This window comes from Stegodyphus dumicola, chromosome 2 (genome assembly GCF_044657685.1).
Source record: "Stegodyphus dumicola isolate Sdum_Otavi_A_Nest chromosome 2, ASM4465768v1".
Taxonomy (NCBI): Eukaryota; Metazoa; Arthropoda; class Arachnida; order Araneae; family Eresidae; genus Stegodyphus; species Stegodyphus dumicola.
In genome coordinates, this window is record NC_140769.1 from 85,630,304 (window position 1) to 85,652,462 (window position 22,159).

Here is a 22,159-nt window from a genome sequence, read left to right on the forward strand (position 1 = left end):
GGGGGGGACAAAATCTTTTTAATATTTTTTGTACTTCTTAGAATACATTTAGCTTTAAAGATGTGTTTTGCACAATCAAGACTTTAATTCATTTCTCTTTGAAAAATTTCGTCCGATAAAAGATGCTAAAAATTAGACAGAGGATTTCTGTGTGGAAAATTTAGACATGAAATAAGTTAAAAGTGATTATATCAACTATTAAATGAATTATTCTGTACGCCTGCTTATTTTTTTTATGGAAATACTTGGCATTTTCAGGACACAAAAAGTGCTTCAAAGAACTTTGAAATATTAGTACAAACATATTAATCAATTAAATTGAAATAAATAATGGGATGTAATTTAAAAGACAGAAATAATTTAATCTAAGAGATTTAGATTTAAAAATTTGCACACACAAATGATTTATCAGATTTCATAAGGTTTTATTTGATAAATAACTTTGATTTTGAAATATGGCATTTGAACCTATAAACCTGTGTGGATACTGAAAAAGTGATGAATATATAAGAATATTATTATTTTCAGTAACTTTTCTTATTGATCAATAAATTCTGACAGTCCTATGCTATAAAAATAGGGTCTAAGTTTGCATAAAAATTCCTCTGTTAAATAAAATAATTTAGGTAATTTCCGTAGCCTTTTTTCAATACACTAAAGATTTTTTGACTAATTACTCGTCCTAGCTTGCAATTAGAACCATCATTAAATCCCTTTTTTATCTAATAATTTCCTGAACATTATCATGTATATAGATTGATCTCGTCTTTGTAACTGATAATTATTACTTGCAAATTATTCTCTTGCTGGTGAACTATTAACAACATTCGCTCTCACGGAAATCGCCTTACGGAAATCTGCGTAAAATGCTAGTACCGGGGCTGATTTTGCGCATGCGCGAAAGTAGGTGGTGTGAATCGGTGTGAATAGCCTGTTAGCTATTCGCACCGTCGGTGCGATTAGCCACTGCGTAAATGTTCGCCTTCTGAAAATCAGCGTCCAATAGTGCAACGCGGTTGCCTATGTCACCTTTCTTTGGAGCTTGTCCTGGAATCTCCAAGGAGCGTCTGCTTGTCCTAGAACAAATCCCATCGTCATCAAGTCCAACGGACATGGCTAAATAATGACCAGAGTTCTCTGTGCAATTATTCTTCTTTTTTAGGTGATTTACCTTCTGATTTTAAAAGCTGCGACTTTTGTAGTGTAATAATTCATGGCAAATTCCAACAGAGTTGAGAAGCTTGTTCTTCCATTCGATCCAGCAATGATCATGGACTCTGGTATATTATTATTAAACATAATTTCTTCCGCTATGTCAAGCAAAGTATCACAGAACTTAGCACACTATTAACGAAATGGTCTGATGGCATTGATCATTCTAGACTATTCAAAATAAAACAGGATTCAATATCATTAAATAGAGTCTTCAAGAAGTTTTGTCTCTAAGTTGAGCCATTACAAAAGCTTCCATTTACTACTTCAATCATTCATACGACTAACTAATATAATGAAAATAATAATCACGTCCTCACGTCAGTGATGCATCACTAAGAATGAGATAGAACGAATGACTGCTACATGGAAAGAAAAGGACGTGATTATTATTTTCATTATATTAGTTAGTCGTATGAATGATTGAAGCAGGAAGAGCGAATGAGATTCTTGGCCTTATGGCATTGCTTACCATGGTCGGATGCATTGTGGAGAACTTTAGTCTTCCACAAAGTAACCTTTTCCCTACTGAGAACTGCTCATATGAACTTCTAGAAACTGAGAACTTGCTCATATTCCGTTCGTGCTTGTACTGATTCTTGTTGCTCCGCCAGAAATATGCCTTGATTAGTTAATTATCATAATCCTTTTCCTTTTTTTTTTTTTTTCTTTGAGTACGCCTAGAATTTAATTTTAGAACCTATAAGTTTGATAAATTCTTGCATGCTGCAAAGTTTACGACGTTATATTCAACTAACAGATTGTGAATTTGAATAAATTCCTGAATTAACCGAAATTATAAATTATTTTAAATTTATCTGATAAATTCGCAAGATAAAATGTTTTCAGTAGATATAACTTTTTCAATATGCAAAGGGGCTCTACGTAAGTATATGCTTTAAATATAAGATGATACGTGAGAGTTTTCAAATACTGCAACTTCTTGCAAAATTAGAAGGCGTGAACATAGTGGACCGTCGGTGACCGTAGGAGGTGACTTGACAGCTACTTGGAATTAAAACTGTTCTGTGAGTAGTTCGGGAAAGATGTTGATGGGAAAATTTGATTCATCATCTTATCTTCTTTAATGTTCTACAAAAAACTAAGCTTTTTATTTGCTGATATCGGGCAGTGCTGCCGGCGATCAGGTCATAGGTATCAGGATTTCGTCTGTCCTCGTTGTACACACACTCGAACAAACGCATTTATATTTGTCCTGATATTACATTTTACTTTGTTTTAGTTTTATTCTGTGCATTTATTCTCTGAATATCCATAATTTTTAGAGATAATAAAGTATTGTCTCGTATTTAAATTAATGTACGCTTGGGTTTCTGATACTTAGTGAACAAATTTTTCTTTATGAATATTTTAGAAGATACTCTAGTGAATGTATCTCTGAATTTTGAGAATGTGCTAACTTATTTATATTATTTTTAAATTAAATCCTTCGAATAATTCAACTGTAATAACTGTCAAAGTTAAACTTCCTCATTTACAAATGCTGTGGGTTACTGTACTGTAATGAACTGTAATGTAGTAATTAAATGATTATCACAAATGTGTTTGTGATAAAGTAATTTAAGTTGTAGTTTTTATCGTTTATCATGTTAACCAAACGTACAGAAGGAAATCTTATTTGATTTAATTATAATATACATTTTATTAACGTGGGACATTTAAATACCCTTCGGATTTTGTTATGTTTGCACCTTATTCCATGTATTCAGTATTTAAGTAGATTTTTTTAAACTCAGTAATAGCATTACAAATTCAGTTTCTTAAAATTTACCAAAATGAGAATTACCATCTTAAAAGATTTCAGTGTTTTGATGCATGGGTGTTTCATTGTAAGAAACCATTATATTTGATTTGAAGTTAATTTTTAAAAATTTTCTATACAGATTAAATAATACAAATTTTACAAATAACTAATTAAATAAAGTTTTAAAATATGACTGATGAGAAACTTGCAAATTATAAATTTATTACAAGTATTGATATATGAATGTTTCATTATTTGGAACCATTCTTTCAGTTAATAGATTTAAGAAATTTAAGAAAATTTAAAATAATTTAAGAAACTTATTTTGATTTTATTAAGATTTGCTTCTCTATATGTACGTAGAATTTAAAGAAGTATAAATTTGAAATTTGGAAGCACTTCCGCAGAGAACCCGGTAAATGTAAACATCGCCAACTTTGGCAATAATAGTTCAAACCTGGTAACTATCAGATTCATTCTATTTGCTTGTTTGAAGGTTGCAACCATTCCTCTTGCATTCATTTTGTTGAATTATCACTGTCGTTGTTCGCATTTGGAGATTTATATTCTTCTCTTATTTATTATTATTTTCTCTGATTTTCCACGTTATTTTTTAACAACAAATAGATAGAAATATTTTCTTATAATTAAAGAAGTTTTCGTCGATAGATGCCGGTTCTCAGCTCCAATTTTTATGGTGTAAAATTTTAACAAGATACTATATTGTTAATGCTTTTCTAACAATAACTTTTCAGAGGATGGCAGGTGCGACATAAATAGCTGATTAAATTGAAATAAAAAATATTATTGATTATCTAAAATGACAGAGTAGTTTGATGCATCCCCATGGTCCTCAAAATTAGCAAACCACTGCTGGTGTACAGAATACATTTCAAATAACTTGAAAAATAATAAAATGTATAAAGTTTTAGTTTTATTAACAATGCTATTGAAGAAAATTTGATTACTGTTGAAGGTTATTTGTATTGTGAAGTATATTATGAAAAAGACAGGTTTATTTTCGTATATCATGTTTAACCAGTTTTACATCTACATGCTTATTATCTGTGAATTTTTACTACCATATGCTTAATATATTCTTTTGTTTGCTAACTTGAATTTACATGCACTAAAAATCACGTTTACGGCTCAGCTCATAGCTTGGCGAGTAAAAATTGCAATGGCGCCAACGGGTTCTCTGCGGATGAAAACCCTGAAATTTTTTTAACGAGCATAAAATAGTTATTAAGGTGCAATAATTGAAAAGAAATTCTTGTCATGATGACTGATTCCATATGAACCTGGCATCTCTTTCTTATGAACCAGCCCAGTAGCCAGTATTGATAATTTTTTTTAAGTGTTTGTAAAACAGTATTTTTGCTAGGAAAATTGCAATTTAAGAAGTAATTTCATACTTTAAAACTTTTTACGAGTTCTTAATAAATGCATTGTGTTGAAAAATTGAATTTGTGTAAGAAATCTACTTGGAATTTGTTTAAGAATTTTTGGTACTTTACTGTTTTATGGGATGCCACTTAGTGCTAATCATAAATGTTGGTGTGAAGTGTAACTAAATAGCGCAAGTTTAATGATACGTAAAATATTGTAAAGAGAATAACTGTTTTATATAGTATAATGTTTAAATTGCTTAGTGCCAGGGATGTGCATGATGCTGAACTTGGGGTAATTCTGTGATTTTTTTAAAGTGATAACAGATCGCTGTGTGCACGGGGAGCGTGAAACTGTTGTTCTTCCCATGTACATTGTGATCTATTTTTACCTAAAAAATCTGAAAGAGAATTGCAAAAATTCGGCATTGAGCACATTTAACATTGCTGTGTCATATGGCGATATAATAGGCTACTATAGGTACTATTCCATTACAGTGGCATCGGTGAATGTAAAGAGAAGAAAACAATGCTATGACAACATGCCAAATTTCGAGGCTTGAGAATTTAACGTTTTAATATTGTGGCTCGAGATTTCCAGTTTTCGTTTGAAATATCATCACACGTTATTTTTTTTACCATTTTTTCCCAATTTTTTAGTAAGATGGACTAAACAATTTGGAAATTATCTAATGATGAAGTGGCTTCCATAAGATTCCTTCAGGACAAAGGAATAATTCATGGCAATTAACTTTGTTCTCAAAATCATTTGATGAAGTCAACTTTTGACTCTAGCAGATGAATAAAGAAACCAGGCATTGTTGCCTATATAGCATTGTTACGTACATTTTTGCTGTACAAAAAAAAAAAAAAAAAAAAAGGATTGAGAACCAAAACATGGTTTAAAAGCTCGTGTCTTTCTTTTCTCAGGGCCATAAATTTTATGTTTGTGGTGTCAGGAATTGATATCAGTTAAATTTTGCCAACTTCAGTAAGGAGTCAGCCATAATACGACAATAGATTGGAATAACTACTTAAGGGAGGTATGGGCAAATAGTTTGATGTCTCGTAAAAGAAATAAAATCGATGGTGCCAACAAACCGTAGAAATAATGAAAGTCTTTTCACAAAAAGAAAAAACAGTGCTGGATGTATTCTTTTGGAATAATGGGTATTCAGGGACTTAAACCAGGAAAGCAAAGAATGATTTTTGGTTGCCATTCCTGATCGTTGTGCTACAACACTGATGGCTGCCATTCAGGAATACAGTGCGAATGGCAGAATTATATTTTCAAACTGCTGGAAAGGAAAGAAGAATCAAGAAATTATTCTATGTGGTTGTTATCCTCTCTTCGGAATTTCCTCATTATCTGCCACTCTGTAGCCATTCTCAATTCATGTAGAGAGAAAGGAGCTGTAAAAATAGCACAAGTGTTACCTGAGCTGTTGAACTTTTGCTCATCTTCTCTAATTTCTTTAATTTGTTTTGACATTTTTTGGGTGAAAAGCCTTTTTTTTTTGGATGTTATAGAAAACTGAGCCAAACACATCAACCACAACTTTATATTGTCCCGTTAAATGAGATTGGTTCTTTTTTGAAAACCTGTCTCTTATTTTGCAATGCTGATAAGAATTTATATATTTTCATACTGTCTTCCTCTTTATAACTGATGTTAGATATAAATTTATCAAAACATTTCTGTTTAGCCTTTGAGACAGCTTTCCTGAACACTACCACTTTTCTCAGAGTATTTTACATCATTTTGCATTTTAGATAAATTAGCATTTTTTTTTAAGTGATCCTCCTTAGCTGTAGTTTCATGCAGTTCCCTTGACTAAAAGCATGCACAAGTTCCGACTCTTCCCCTTAGAGTGTTTTGTACATGTGGACATAGCCTTATTTCTATGTGATGCAAGAGTATGCAAGAAGAAATTAAAATTCTTCATAAGCAGTTTGTCTTTATTTAATCTCAAGAAATCTTCCCAATCAGCTTTTTTAAAATTCAATTATTTACGTTGAAAAGGGGAAGACATAGTTTTATGTCTTGGGAAAACAAGCCAGCAGCATTCATATTGCTATATCCCCAATGCATGGAATAAGCGTTTGTATCATCAATAACAACTGCCTTTTTATACTTAGATAGTGTAGACAAATTGAGTTTGTTACCTGGGATAAGACATGAAGTGCGAATTCTCCTTCCAGACATCTAATTTAATGATTTCACTTTTGACTTCAGAATCTCGCATTTCCTTAAAAATTTTAGTCTGATTTCAAAGTGTTTTTAATACCCACTGTATTCCACCTGCATTTAAGGAGATATTTAAGGAGGAGAAAAACAGAGTAGCCTAGAAAAATATAATATCTAATGTTATCAAGAGTGAGGTTTGCCTCCATAATGGCAGCCACTTCTGAGAGTGTGAATTAGATCAATTCTTTTTGATTGTGATAAACCACCATTGTTCCATTGCAAAAAACTAAGGCCAACCTCCAAAACTTTGCTGAAATTGTGCCGGAAAAACATGCTGAAATCTATAGACCACTTGGCTGTTATAACAACATTGCCCAGGGTGCCATACGAGGTGGTAGGTCTACAATGCACTCCAACAAGTAGCATTTATCATCTATCCCTTATAATGCAAATTTTCCCATTTGCTAGTATAATGGTGGGTAAATTCTGTGTTATATTTTTATCCATTGTGTGGTTCTGTGTTTCAAATAAAGCTTATTTTCTGTGCATCAGAAGTGACTTCTTAAAAACTGTGGATCATAATTCTTTGGTCATTTTTTTAATATATCCTGACCCGAGGTGACTTCCAAAGTTTATGCCCTCTTGATGGAACACCACGTTTATTGCAAAATGAAATAGAATTTTTTTATATTTACTTGTCATAGTTATAGCTAAATTTCTGCTTGAGACAGTTATAGCCAAAGTTGAATTCAGCTGAGAAATTTCCTTGATATTTCAAATTTTAGTTTCCACTTTGTTTCTTATTTCTTTTGTTTTTATTCTTAATGGCAAAACATTTAATTAGTGTTTCTATTAAATGCAGAGTAAAATAGTTTTTTCTGCAAATATTAAATATGAACTGATTCTCAGGTTACAGTTCTAGAAATCCTGTTACATGACCAGAATAATTTAAGTATGTCTTGACATATATCAGATGATTTTGAAAGTTAGCCTGTTCAAAGCACTCCATAGTTGATCAGTGCAAAAAATAAAATATGCAATCTTAAAGATTGCAGAACATGATTTTGCAAATTGGTTAGATGTCCACTGTGGCTGTTTTGCGATAAAATAAGAGAAGCCATATGACTAACTAAAATCACAAAAACAATTTCATTGTTTAATATATTACCACAAGCATTTATATATAATAAGCATTTCATTTTTTAATATATTGTTTAATATTTGTCATGAAATCGTAGAAAGAAGTACAGTACAAAGTCCGTAATCCGGACTCATCACTCATCGGGACTTCGGCGATTCCAGATTAGTGGTTTTTCCAAATTATAGATCATCAATTAAAATCTGGTAAGATGGCATGCAGAAATTATACAATTAAAAATATGAAACCATAATTTATGAAATAAAAGAGCAATTATGATCTAAAGGGTGTCAAATTAAAAAATACTTAATATTTATTTGTTTACTCTATTAAACATTTCTTTCAACGCGCTAGTGCGTAATGTATGCACATTCTTTATGCGCATGCGTAAAGCATACAAAAAAAAAAAGTTTGTGCCTTTGAAGTCCGGATTACGGACTTTGTACTGCATTACTTTATGCAGTGTTAGCAAAGAAAATATGAGCTGAGTTGCTTTCAATATGGACTGTAGCATATTATGTGCAATTAACACAATCATGTACCACTTATTTTCGTATAAGATGCTCTAAAGAATTTGCGTAATGTGTTTTTGATTTTAAAATTTGCACAGATTGAAAATGAGGAATAATATGTTCACAAGCTGTTTCCAGTTGATCCTCTGTGGTATTTCACATGTTCTGTAAGAATACTTCCATGAACACTTCCATTCTTCAAGTATTTGACTGTCTGAAAGTGTCGGAATTGAGGTTACATGACAGGTAGCAATGACATGCTCATTGGTGTGAAATGCATGTGTAAGAAAAGAACTGTATTAAGGAATCTCCAAAACGGGGAGGGCAGTTAACACTATCTTGCATGAAAGTGGTACATATTGGATGCAAGCAAGTGGTTTTCATGTAAGATGGTACAATACTTCATATTGGCTATGTACTCATATTGCAGATGATTGTAAAATTTCAGTGTGTTTTTTGAACATCTGGCCTCCTCATTTTCCAGCATTAAATTCCAAATATGGGGGCTACGGGGATTTCTGAAAGATCGTATCTGTGGAAAGAAACCATATGGGCTGTGTGTGAATTAGAAGCAAGCATAATATGCCATGTTGCTGCAGTTCTTCAAGAAGCCCTTTGTGCTATTATTGAACAGACTGTAATTTGCTTTGAATGTCGAAGAATGCACATTGAACAAAGACTATGATTATGTAGGGTTTTATTTTTCCAATCTGTGGATTTTGTGTTATCTTTTCATCTGGGGGGGGGTTGAGCTTAGAACTGTTAATTTTTATTACATATATACCAAGTTTCAGTGATCTATAGCAGAACAAGCTGTACATATCAGTAAGGTCACTTTAATTTCTGATTTTGAGAATATTAAAAAAAAAAAAAAAGTTCCCAGTGTAACTTATTTCCTAGTACCATAGCATGTGGGGGAGTATATTTTTGATAGACATAGAAATGGACGTAGTGTACTTACAGTCCAAAGTGAGAATCAGATATGTGATGAATTTGAAAAGGTAATAAATAAAAATAGTAAATGAAGAGGGTGTTTTTGTTTCATAAATTAAGTTATTATATACTTTTAGGGTATTACATGTTACTTATTTTTATTCATGCCACAATGGTCGTTTCAATTCATGGTTATAATGGTCAATGATTTCCTGTTTATGCTTTATCAACACATACGTGTCATGTCATCAAACTACTGTAAGTGGTAACACACGTGGAAGATTTTCATTGTAAGTAGCACATATCATGTCATTTGAATCATAGTGCAAGAACTTAAGGGTACTTACTTCTTTGTTTTATATTACTATGTCTTGAAAAGATTCAAAGGAATACTCAACTTTTGAATATGTAGGAAACTGGCATAAATAGGCAGAAATTGAAAAAAATTGTTTCATGAAATCAATGGTAATTAAATTGTAATGTTTACTTTTCAGATAAAGAAAAATAATGTACTCTCAATTAATGTAATATTTCTTTTACAGTCCTGAGGCTTTGCATTTCTTTAAAGAAACATCATGACAGATGCAAAATATTTTACCACCACCAAAAAAGGTGAGTCTTTTTTATGGATAAAGTAAAAATAAAAAATTAGTTTTTAATTTAGTGATCAAAATTTCTTGTAAATTCTTTTTAACTTCATAAATGTAGCTAAGTGCATTGAAGGATCTGTCTCCAATTTTTTTTTTTTTTTTAAGAATTTTTTTGTGATTTGCAAAATGAAGAAATGAATACAGTACGAAGTTTTCAATATGGACGTCCCTTATCTGGACCTTCGGACTGCCTAGAATACATATTTTTTACAAACCTTTAGGAACAGAGTACAATACTGTAGAAAAAAGCAGGTGTGTCATAAAAGCGATTTTCCTCCCAACTATCCGAGATTCCTACGTGCCACTTTTAAACAGTTGCTAGCCAGGGAATCTCATCATTGGGGTTCATTGGCAGTACACCGATTGATGTTAGTGGTGACTGAGTGGGGAGGTAATATTTTACCTTTTTTTTACCTAAACTATAAGTGAAGCTTCATGACATATATATGTTTGTGTGGGGTGTTGCTGATATTGGTTGTTTTTGCTGGCATAACTGTGAGAAGAGAAAAGAAATTAAATTCAGTTAAAATGCAAATTGCATTGTTCCTCAACTAATTTGTTCCAGTTTTTGTGGGCTATTACTAGGGCCTGCAAAACTTATTATGGCCTTTTTATCAACATTAAAGTTAAAAATTTTTGATTTGTCAAAAAGATTTTCTAATTCTGGAGCTGTAGCAGCATTTGCAAGGCAAAAGCATGTTTTTGCTTTGTATAGTGGTAATAGAGGCAACACATTGACTTTAGCATTGTTTGGATGTAAGAAAGAGCAAATTTTTTTTTTTTTTAAATTAGCAAAACAGCATATTTTGGCATAAATTTTGAATGTTATTGAAAGCAAAATTTTCTAATTGAGTTTATGAAAAAATGTAGGAAATTGATAATAAATTATGATGATATAAAAGTTCTACATTATAATGACTTTGTCCCATTTAGCAGTCAGCTAATGGTTGGTAAATTCTGTAATATGATTTTAAATCGAGAAAATATCTCTGCCGCTAGTTGCGAAAGTGACAAAGAGATTTTTGAGAATGAAAAGATTTCAGTTGACAGTTGAGTAGGAATTCCCATCACGTCAAGGACTTGAACAATAGCATTTTGTATCTGAAGAAGAAATTACATCTCTTTACAAAATTTAAGGGAGAGTATTAGCATGCAAAAACGAAGCAACATAGAAACAACTTGCATTGAAAATAATACTTTGATGAAGCAAATGAATAAATACTAAGTATTTTGATTTTCTTAAGGTCATAAATGCTTCATTATTGCTTCATAAACCACAATTTAATATTTTTAATTTTGTAATTTCTACATGTCTTCTTACTAGATTTAAACTGATGATCTATTATCCAGAAAAATCGCAGATAGGACAACTTGTCTTCAGTTGCCTGTCTCATGATTACTTTGCCAACAGTGTATAGCAGATGCTAAGCTTCATGATGATAGCCAAGAATTTGAAGGTTTTCGGATATTGCAAACAAAAAACGCAATTTCCAATTAATGGAATTTGTGAAGAAATGTGAAGAAGGGGTAATAAAGATGATATAACAGAAGTTTTTCATTGCAATGGCAATGCCTCAATCATAAGTCAACTAAGAGATGATTTTAAATCTAGAAAATATCACTACCTATCATGATAAAAGTGACAGATTTTTTAGAATGAAGGAATTTCGATTGACAGTTTAATGAGAATTCTCAACATGATAATTACAGGACTTGAACAATGGAGCTTTTTTTTAATGGAACAAGAAATAATGTCTATCTTTAAAGAGAAAGCATTGGCACAAAGAATAAAACAGCTTAAAAAAATTTATATTGAAGGAAATGTTCAATAAAACAAATAAATGAATATTGAGCCTCTTTTTTTTCCTAAGTTTTGATTCTTTTAAATTCATAAATAGTTTATTATTTCAGACACTATTTTATTTTATGTTTTTAATTTTATAATCTGTACATGTCATCTTACTAGATTCAAGCTGATGATTTAAAATCTGGAAATTTCTGGAATTGCGGAAGTCTGGATCTAATACAGTCAAAAGTCGTTAATCCGGACTCGCCGGGACTTTGTCGATTCCGGATTATAGATCATCAGTTTAAATCTCGTAAGATGGCATGCAGAAATTCTAAAATTAAAAATATGAAACCGTAATTTATGAAATAAAGAACAATTATGATCTAAAGGGTATCAAAATTTATAAAAAAAAAAAGCTTAATATTTATTTGTTTACTTTATTAAGCATTTCTTTCAATGTAAGTTGTTTAGGTTGCTTCGTTTTATGTGATAATACTTTCTCTTTAATTCTATAAACAGACATAATTTCTTGTTCAGTTACAAAGTTCCGCTGTTCAAGTCCTATAATTGCGGTGTCGAGAATACCAACTAATTTGTCAATCGAAATTGTTTCGTTTTCAATAACATCTGTGTCACTTTCTTCACTATCGGAAGCAATATTTTCTGGATCTAGAACCATACTACAGATTTCGCTGTCCGTTAATTGATTGATGATTGGAGCATTGTCGTCGCAATGAAAAACTTCTCTTATATCATCTTCATTTATTACCGCTTTTCCACATTTCTTTACAAAATCCAATAACTGAAAAATTTCACCTTTAGTTTGCGATGTCCGAAAACCTTCAAATTCGTGGCTATCATCTTCATCCTCCTCACCTTGAAATATGGTAGATGGCCATAAATTATGACAAGCATTTTTTAACGTACTTGGAGACACATCCTCGCACGATCTTGCGATGCTCCACACGGCAGATTTAATGCTAAAAAATTTCAAAAATTCTTGAAAAGTCTTGCCACTGTTCAAGAAATTTAACATAGATTTTAAAAATGCTGCTTTATATTTGCATTTCAGTGCGTGCACTATTCCCATATTCATAGGCTGAATGATAGATGTACAGTTTGGAGGGAAGAATAATACAGATATATTATCTTTCACTAAAACTTTAAGTGAAGTATGCGCTGAACAATTATCAACAATCAGGACTATTTTTGAGTCATCAGGTAAACCAACTGAATTCAAATGTCGCCGAGCCTCGGGTATAAAATGATTTTCAAACCAATCATTCAACAACACTTGTGTCATCCATGCTCTTTTATTTGCACGATATATTACAGGGAAAATCGTCATTCCTTTAAACGCTCGAGGTCGTGCATGTTTTCCGATTACAAAAAGTTTGCACTTGTGCGTTCCTGCAGCATTTGCGCACGCTAAAATTGTTAGTCTCGCTTTGGAATCTTTGACACCAGTTGGAGCCTTTTCTGTAGAGGTTGCCAAGGTATTTCACGGTACATATTGCCAGAAAAGACCAGTTTCATTAGCATTGGAAATTTATTCTGCAGATAATTGTTCACTAGTAATGAATTCATCTGCAAATTGTTCAGCAGCTTCAGTATCAGCTGAAGATTTTTCACCAGAAACTTTTAATTGTCTTATACCATGGCGATTTTTAAATTTTGTTAACCAACCTGTCGAATATGTGCACTCTCCGTTTAAGTTCATTTCTTCATGAAATATTTTGGCTTGAGCCATTACCATTCAACCCGTCAATGGCACGCCCTCGCTGCGACACTGTCTGACCCATTCAATCATCACTTTGTCATTATCGTCACTTTTAGCATAACGAACCCTTTTTCTGTTATTCATTGCAAGTGGGGTGTCGGAATCCAAAAAAAAAAAAAAAAAAATCAAAAAGTTCCTTTTTCTTTTTGCTTATGTCATATACAGTTGACTTTCCAATGTTATACTCCTTGCATAATTTTGAGACGGATATGCCTTTATCCATTTTTTGCAGCAATTCCACTTTTTGTTTGATGGACTTCGAAACATACTTTCGTTTTGTAGATCCTTTGGGAGCTCCAGCATCGGAAATTCTATTTGACATAATTGAAAGTTCAAGTTTACTTTTATAAAATTGCTCTTACGGTCTGCAAAAAATTTCAATTCGAAGATTAAGTAACAACGCAATCATCAACATTAACTGAAATAGATAATTAGATAATTTTAGCTTATACCGTCTGTTATACATTAAACGCGCAGGCAAAAACGTATTCTGTGCTTGCGCACACGCATATGCGCAGTCGTAAAGGTCTTACGTGCACCCGTAAAATACCTGTGCGCATTTGTCAACGCGGCGCATGCGCAGAAAGTTTTTAGCTTTGAGGTCCAGATTATAGATCATTCCGGATTATGGGTGTCCGAATTAACGACTTTTGACTGTACTACGTACTGTATAATCTGGACCAGGAATCCCCCAACCTCTTTGTACCTTAGAGCACATTCTAGAATACTGGTTAGGTGGTGGGCATATTTACTTTTTCAAGGTAAACTTATAAGTTGATAAAGTAATAATGCACATAATATCCAAAAATGTAATTTTAGGATATAAAAATTATTGACTGTATTCTTGTGTAAAATAAATAATTACAAAACAATATAGGCAAATAAATTCTTCATTTTACAATTCATTGATGTTTAAATTAATGGGATACGGGAATTGCATTTCATTGGTCATTGCTTCATGATTAGGAGAATATGATGCTATTTCTTGCTCATAAGCAATTCATGATATTCATCTAAAAGTCAAGGTGTGTACTTTGATTTAGTGATATTCAGTACTGAAAACAATGATTCACACGATTATGTGGAGCTAAAAAATGATTTTCCCTTGTATAATGCTCTTTTCAAGAATGAAAATGTGTTACTTTTAGCTATATTCCAGAAATTCTGATTTGATACACTAGATTTTAGGACAATGTCATTTTGAAGAACAAAAATTTCTAACTATAGTTCTTCCATTTTTGCTTGAGTAAACTCTGTAATATACAGCTATTTTGATTACGTTTACTTGGCAAGTAAAAGGATTGATGAGAAAATTGATTATTGGCTCGATAATATTAACATGTTGAAATTTTTTTCAGACTGGTCTTGAAGTAATTGAAGGTTGATAACAAATTGAGGATAAGTCAGCTTCAGGTTTGCCTATCATTCTTCTCATATTTGAGAAATGCAAAGTGACTATCTGCAGAACTTGAGAGAAATTAAATACTGTTCCCACTTAAGATAACAGTTATTTCATTTGCTTCGTATTTCAACTCTTTGTAATGTAAATATGAAATTTATTTAAGAGTAAATTGATTGGTTTAGTTACAACTTACGTTTTCCTGGGCTTTCAGTATTCCAAGTACTTAAATCGAGATGTTTAAAGGTAATTTTATGCAAAAGGTATTTGATTCAATGCTAAAAAAAGATGTACTTCCTTTTTATTATGGCTACTGCATTTTAAATACCAAGTTTGCACAAGAATAATCCTCAAGTTTATGTTTGCTCCTGACATATACTTTGTGGCTATTTCTGAAGTTGCTTTTAGTACAACATAAGCCACAAGGTAAGATTTTTGATAATGGCTAACAGTGCTTTGTTGATTTTTATTTTGCCACTGAGCAGAGTGCCTCAGTTATTTAACATTTTATATATGAGCAGCTCTTGCTTGATCAACAGAATGAAATTTATGGTTCAATGTAAAATCTCTTTTACCTGCTCTTTTTGATTTTCCTATTTTATATGCTTGCTGACAGTCTGAATAAATCACCAGTCCATCTTGCACATGGTTGACTATTTTTTTCATGAGTGTAGTTGCTTCTCTATTCAAAAACTGACAGGGAAAAAAATCACCAGTTTTGTGGCTTATTCTGCCAAATAATATTCAGTATTGTGGAAGAACCCTGCCAGTTTTTTTTTTTTTTTTTTTTCCTTGTTCAAAGAGATTTTCATTTATGTCCACAATTTTTTCAGGGCCTCCTACTTGCTTACTTGCTTGTTGTATTAGATGTAGAGAATTTCACGAGAACCTCTCTCGCGAAACTGTTCGTCAATATTTATATTTTTGTGAAGTTGCTTCTTCTACCACTTAATCGATGCCAGTAACTCTGTAATAATAGTCATATCAGTAAATAATAAATTGCTCTGTAATAACAGTAACTAATAAATTGCTGCTGCACTTTTACAAACGGTATTCTGAAATCACTGAACTAGTTATGAAATGTATGCTTTTCCATCATGTAGCCAGTGGAAAGCTTATATGTGGAAAGTAACGAGACCTCCCTGCGGTTAAGACGTGAAAATCTTTGTTTTAAGCATTATTTCAAAGTCTTATCACAAACCGAAAATTCTACGCGGTCAAAATTGCTTAATGACCAATACTCCCGTTTATATCAGGCACAACCATCATGTGTCCCATCTTTCGGCTTGCGGATGAGTGCTTTGGTGGAGGAGTATAATTTGTCAAATATAGATATACAGATGGAGGATTTTTTTGGAATTCCTCCCTGGGAGGATTGGAGAATCCATTCTCTGGATACTTTTTGACACTGGAGTAAATCACAAACTAATGAAATCATCTACAAGCAGATATTTTTTGAACATAGAAACAAATATAGGAAATATATCCCTTTATATACAGACGGATCAAAATCCCAGGATCATGTTGGCACTGCTTTCGTCACAGAGAAAACAATAGTAAGGGTTCGATTACATACAGTTTGCTATGTGCTTACTTCTGAGCTTACTGCAATCCATCTGGCTTTGACTTACCTTTCAAAACAAAAGTACATAAAATTTATTATCTACACAGATTCCACGAGTGCCTTAATGTCATTGAAAAATCACGCTCATTGTACTCATCCAGTTGCAATCAGAATCCTGAAGTTGAATCATTCTTTAAAAATTCGGGGATACCAGATTCTATATTCATGGATCCCTGGACACATTGCCATTAAGGAGATTGAATTGGCGGATATTGCAGCTAAAACTGCAACCACAATGTACAATCTTCAGATTCCTCTAGCAGACGTCAAAGGGTTTGTCAAAAGCAAAATTCTCAGCAAATGGCAGAAGCAATGGGATGACAAAGTATATAACAAGCTGAGAAATGTAAAACCCACCATTGGATACTGGCCATGTATGGCTAATAGAAAGGAAGATGTCCTCTTGACTCGACTGAGAATTGGCCATTGTCGCCTGACCCATGAGTATCTTCTGAAGGGAGAAGAGAATCCCAGCTGCCCAAACTGCAATGCAGATCTGACAGTCCATCATATCATGATGGAATGCCAGCATTTTAATTATTTTTGCCAAAAACATTTTAATTGTTCAGAACTGGACTTAGGAAATTTAATTGGAAAAACACATCATCGTAATTTGTTTCTGTTTTTAAAAGATATTGGCTTTTATAATAGACTTTAACCTGTTTTTTAAAAGATATCAGCTCTTATCATAGATTGTAATCTGTCTCTTTTTACCTAAGCTGGAAGTTTTTACAAATGACTAATTGCATTGTTACCATTTGTCTGGCGCAGATAACCTTGACAGGTTTTGTGCCAAATTGCAATAATCCAATCCAATCCATCATGCAGCTTTTTATGCTGCACATCCAAATCCTTTCATTAATATGTAGTTCCATTTAATGGTCATTTTTGCATATTTGAATGAAGGTGAAATGCATCTATTTTGGATGAAAGATATAACATTCTTCTCACTTCTTGGTGAATCAGACATTTTACATTTTAACAGTATTTTAAAGAAAGAAAATATGTTAAACACATGGAATTCTTGGAGCTGTTCTCATGACAAAAGATTTAAGAATGATGATGAATTGTCCATACTGATACCAAAAAAAGAAAATTCAATAACATGTTTTAATATAAATCAGTATAAATAGTTTTTCTTGTCTTAAACAACTGTATATGGTTGTTATTCAAACTACTGGGCATTTAAGATGATTTTATCTATTTATTGATAATTTTGATGTTGTTTATGAAATGGACCATAGCAATAACAAAATAGGGGAAAAAAATTAGATTAGATTATTAAAGTAGGCTTTGCTTAGTTCCTTTAATCCCTATTTGTGTTCAAATATATTTTCATTTTTCTTCAAGGTGAAATATTTGAATTAAAAAGTGAGCTGAATAGTGATAAAAAAGAAAAGAAAAGAGAAGCAGTTAAGAAAGTAATTGCTTCTATGACTGTTGGCAAAGATGTGAGGTAAATAAGTCTTTCATTATTTAGAAGCATAGTACGAATTTTTTTTATCTCTCATTAATATTATTTATTTACTTCATTTGCTATGGTTTGTTTTATGAACTTAAAGTTGAACTTGTTTTAGTGCTCTTTTTCCCGATGTTGTAAACTGCATGCAGACAGATAACTTGGAACTGAAGAAGCTGGTTTATTTATATTTGATGAACTATGCTAAGAGTCAACCTGATATGGCAATTATGGCAGTAAACACTTTTGTTAAGGTATTTTATGATTTCAAGAAGAATTTTATATTGATTAAAAGTGTAACATAAATAAATTTTTATGCTTAAATATGCTTATAAACTTTTGATATGAAAATATTTAATACATTATATTTTGTTGTAACTATAATAGTCGGAATTTAAAGGACTTTTTACAGTTGGCAAACATGCTTATAATAGTTCTTCAGTCAAGCAACATTGCTGTTGTTGTAAAGTTCTCTTTGTTCTATTCCAAAGGCTTTTCATAGACAAACTGATTTTTCTCCCCTTTAAACTCAATTTTAAGATGTGTGGAGTTTGCCATCAATGGAAGAGACTGTGGTAAAAGTTTTGTTAGAATACAGTATTATGATGCAAAATGGCTAAAGGGAACAAACAATTGTTTTGAGTTTTTTGTAAAGTGATTGTCACAAAATTTTCGTGAGAACAAAAGAAATTAAAAGTAAGTTTGTAAATAAGTTTAATGCTTGATTTTTGGAATAAATACTTGATTACTAGAATGTAAAATATGTGTGTAATAATATTTATACATGTAACAAGTTAATTTTTACAATTGAATTTAATGATTTCTCCCTTTCGTAAAAAATCATCAAATGGATCAAAGTGGTTGCTTTAATATGTTATTTTACATGTAGCAATATATTACTGCAGGATGGTTCTAATATCTAGTTATCAGAGTGCTGAGTGATTGTAAGGAAATGTTTATAGTATCAGCTATATAGTTGTTATAGTATCAGCTTTATACACTTTTTATCATGCTTTCATTTGGTAAAAATAACTGTGATCTCGCTCAAAATGCATTATGAAGTTACCATTTAAGGCTAATGGTATGAACTGTTTTAACACTTAATCTCTCAATATAGATGAAACTGATCCTTATAAATATTCTATAAATAGTACATGTACATATAGTGAAGCTAATAGTGATGATGTTGGTATCCTAACTAGATAGTTGAGCATCAGTACTTGGACAAAATGCAAGCTTGTTATGATTGATTTGGTACATTTTCATTAAAGCATTTTATTATTGTGCATTTTCATTGCCATATTGGCTTATTTCTTTGTTCTTATATTTAGCTGTATACAGGCTGAAGTAAAATTATTAAAAACAGCAGCAAGGAAGCATTCTTTAATTTCATGATAAAACCTCAAAAATCCATTGTGGGAGAACACTGTGTGCCTGATTTTTTTTTTTTTTTTTCTTTTTCTTTTTGTGAATGTTTTTGTCAATTTTTTAATTTTGTAGTTTCTATTGCTTTTAATGTTAGGATGAAATAACAAGAAACTGGTACATATATTTGTCTATTCCTATAAACTTTTGTTTTGCAATTTATTAAAAACCAAGTTTTGTTTTGCAAAACACAATAGAGATTTAACTCCTGTAATCATAAATGGGTTCTTTCTAGAACAGGATACCTCTTGGTGACTGTGAAAGAAAACTGAAAATTAAGATTAAAATTAATCATTGTCGTGTTGTGTATTCAAGACAATGAATGACCTTGAACTGCCAGTAGATGTTAGCATGCATAGTATGGGAAATAGTTAAACAAGAGGGAATTGCCTTTATAACAACATAACAAGCAAGAACGATTTTTATTAAGTGAAGGAATGAAACTTATGTGAATTCATCATGGAGAAAAATTTAGGACGGTAGTAACAAGTGAATGGGACATATATAAATGTACGAGTGGACTAAGAAGATTGATGTAATTACCTTGGAGAATTCTCAGTGCTCTGATCCAGCAGGAAAACTGGTATATGACAATCAAGAATGTTTTGTTGTTTTGTTTGTTTCTATGTTCTTAAGTGCAAAGTGATTGCAAGATGAGTATGAAAATGATGGCTGTTTAAAACTATAGCAACACCAACAAAAGTGTTAAAAGCTCTTCTGTCAGTATTACACAGACTGTGAAAAGCAAAAATATTACCACTATATATGATTGAGAGATTACACCTAAATGGAATGAAGTTTGTGGATAACAAATGAGATCTGATCTGTCCTGCATAAGTGGTTGTACACCTCTCTCAAGAAATTTATTTATTGCAGTAAAAGTATGCTTGTCAAGTGCTGAGATAAACATAAGGAACTAGATGGGATCATGTTGAGCACTGATAATTGTAATTATTTCAGAGTTTAAAATTTCTGTAAAAAATATATATATATATATATATATAGTATAAACTTAGAAAAAGAAATCAATATTAGAGAAGTCTTTTTACAAGCTATTCATCTATTTAATAATAAAATTGCAAAGTAATTGAAGTAATTTCAAATCCAATTTAATAATATCTGATTCAGATACTTGTTTTAACAATATCATTTGTTAACTATCGTTTTAAGTGGTCCAGCTTAAAACGTAAAACCAATAGAAAATTGAAAATTTTTTGAAAAATAACTACTTTTACTATGCGAATGCTCGGAACTGTTTGGGAACTTGAAAGCACAAAGAGGCATCGTAGTATTTCGTGATATCCACCACGTTCAAAATTGAATTAAAATGGTTCTTTTATTTAATCATAGCAGTTTATGTAACAGTAACTATAAATTTTACTTAACATAATAATGAATAATAATTTTGTTAAGTTGGAATTTGAAGAATTTCAGATGTTAGAAAGAAAATAAATTTCTGTTGAACTGAAAAATATCAAGGACAGATGTAAAAGATACTGTAACAAATAAAAAAAACTTGATTATGTTTCAATCATTTTTATGAATGATGCAGTTTTAATGAAGAAAATTCATCTGCTTCTTAAAATATTTTATAACAAGATTTGTGGTTAATAAGATGTAATTTTTAGTATTCATCTGATATTAAAAATTGTATAATTTGTTAATGAAATCTGTTATTAATTAGTAAAGATATTACTGCTTTTTATTGACAAAATCATGATACTTATACTGCTGTATATACTTTTTACTACATGTTTGAAAACTATTTTGTTGTAAAGGATTGTGAAGATGCAAACCCTCTGATTCGTGCTTTGGCTGTTCGCACTATGGGATGTATCCGTGTGGACAAGATAACTGAGTATCTTTGTGAACCTCTCCGAAAGTGTTTGAAAGATGAAGATCCATATGTTAGAAAGACAGCAGCAGTGTCAGTGGCTAAACTACATGATATCAATGCCCAGTTAGTAGAAGACCAAGGCTTTTTAGACCAGCTGAGAGACCTGTTATCTGATTCTAATCCAATGGTAATATTTTATGTTATTTCAAACATTTGCAACTAATGTTTCTTATAATATCAAAATGTTTAAACAAGGGCAGGCGTAAATTTAGATATAATTTTTTGACAATTATTGAGAAAATTATATTGATGCATGATAAATTAAAAAAACTATTTAATGAATTCTTCTGCTTTTAATAATATATTTGTTAAACTACAGCATATGTGCACATATATGCTGTGTGTGTCTGTATGCGTCTAATTAAATGCCAAAAATTTCTGTATTTCATAATTAAATATTTGAAATTTCTTTTATAACATGCATTAGCAAACAAAATGCATGCATTTATTTAATGTATATTAATATGATTCACATGTAATTAAATACATAACATTTGATTTGTTACTAATAAAGAAATTATTTAAGAATCTTTTTTTTTTTTTTTTGCTTGTATAAGGGCAGATTAGTACAAAAAGGTGTTGAAAGGTTAACTGAAAAAGGCACATGGGATCGTGATCTTAGTTTTCAAGGAAACTAAAATTTATTTAAATCTTTATTGGTAGGTAGTATTAAACTTAGATGTATGGATTTAAGCAATGCCATGCTTGTAGCATAGCATTAAGTTAGTAACACATCTATAATATTATCTTACAAAAGTAATAGGGGTCCGGAACGTAATGTCGCTTCTTGCATTAAATTCACACGAATAAATTTTTAACACTCTTTTATTTTTAATCAATAATGTAATCACCCTCATTATCAACAACCTTTTCCCATCTAGTGTGCAGATTTTCAATTCCCGGACTGATATAAATCAATTGATTTTTGAGTAAAATATCTGAAGATGGCATTTTGGACATCATTCAAATTTTCAAATTTTTTGGCACTAAGAAGATGTTG

The 22,159-nt window shown here is 31.4% G+C and overlaps 1 protein-coding gene across 4 annotated transcripts in view; it reads left to right on the top strand.

The window, feature by feature from the left end:
- Window positions 1-2,153: 2,153 nt before the first annotated feature.
- AP-1-2beta (adaptor protein complex 1/2, beta subunit) overlaps window positions 2,154-22,159 on the top strand; it is a 65,658-nt gene continuing 45,652 nt past the window's right edge. Inside the window, exons 1-5 of one of the 4 annotated variants that reach the window (XM_085810838.1) lie at window positions 2,154-2,240; window positions 9,679-9,748; window positions 17,729-17,834; window positions 17,956-18,091; window positions 21,041-21,286. In XM_085810838.1, the coding sequence (XP_085666964.1) occupies window positions 9,712-9,748; window positions 17,729-17,834; window positions 17,956-18,091; window positions 21,041-21,286 (525 nt within the window). In that variant the 5' untranslated portion in view covers window positions 2,154-2,240; window positions 9,679-9,711. Of the gene's footprint in view, window positions 2,368-9,678; window positions 9,749-17,725; window positions 17,835-17,955; window positions 18,092-21,040; window positions 21,287-22,159 lie in introns of all 4 variants that reach the window. The other 3 variants (XM_035350669.2, XM_085810839.1, XM_035350670.2) reach the window with 3 other exon arrangements.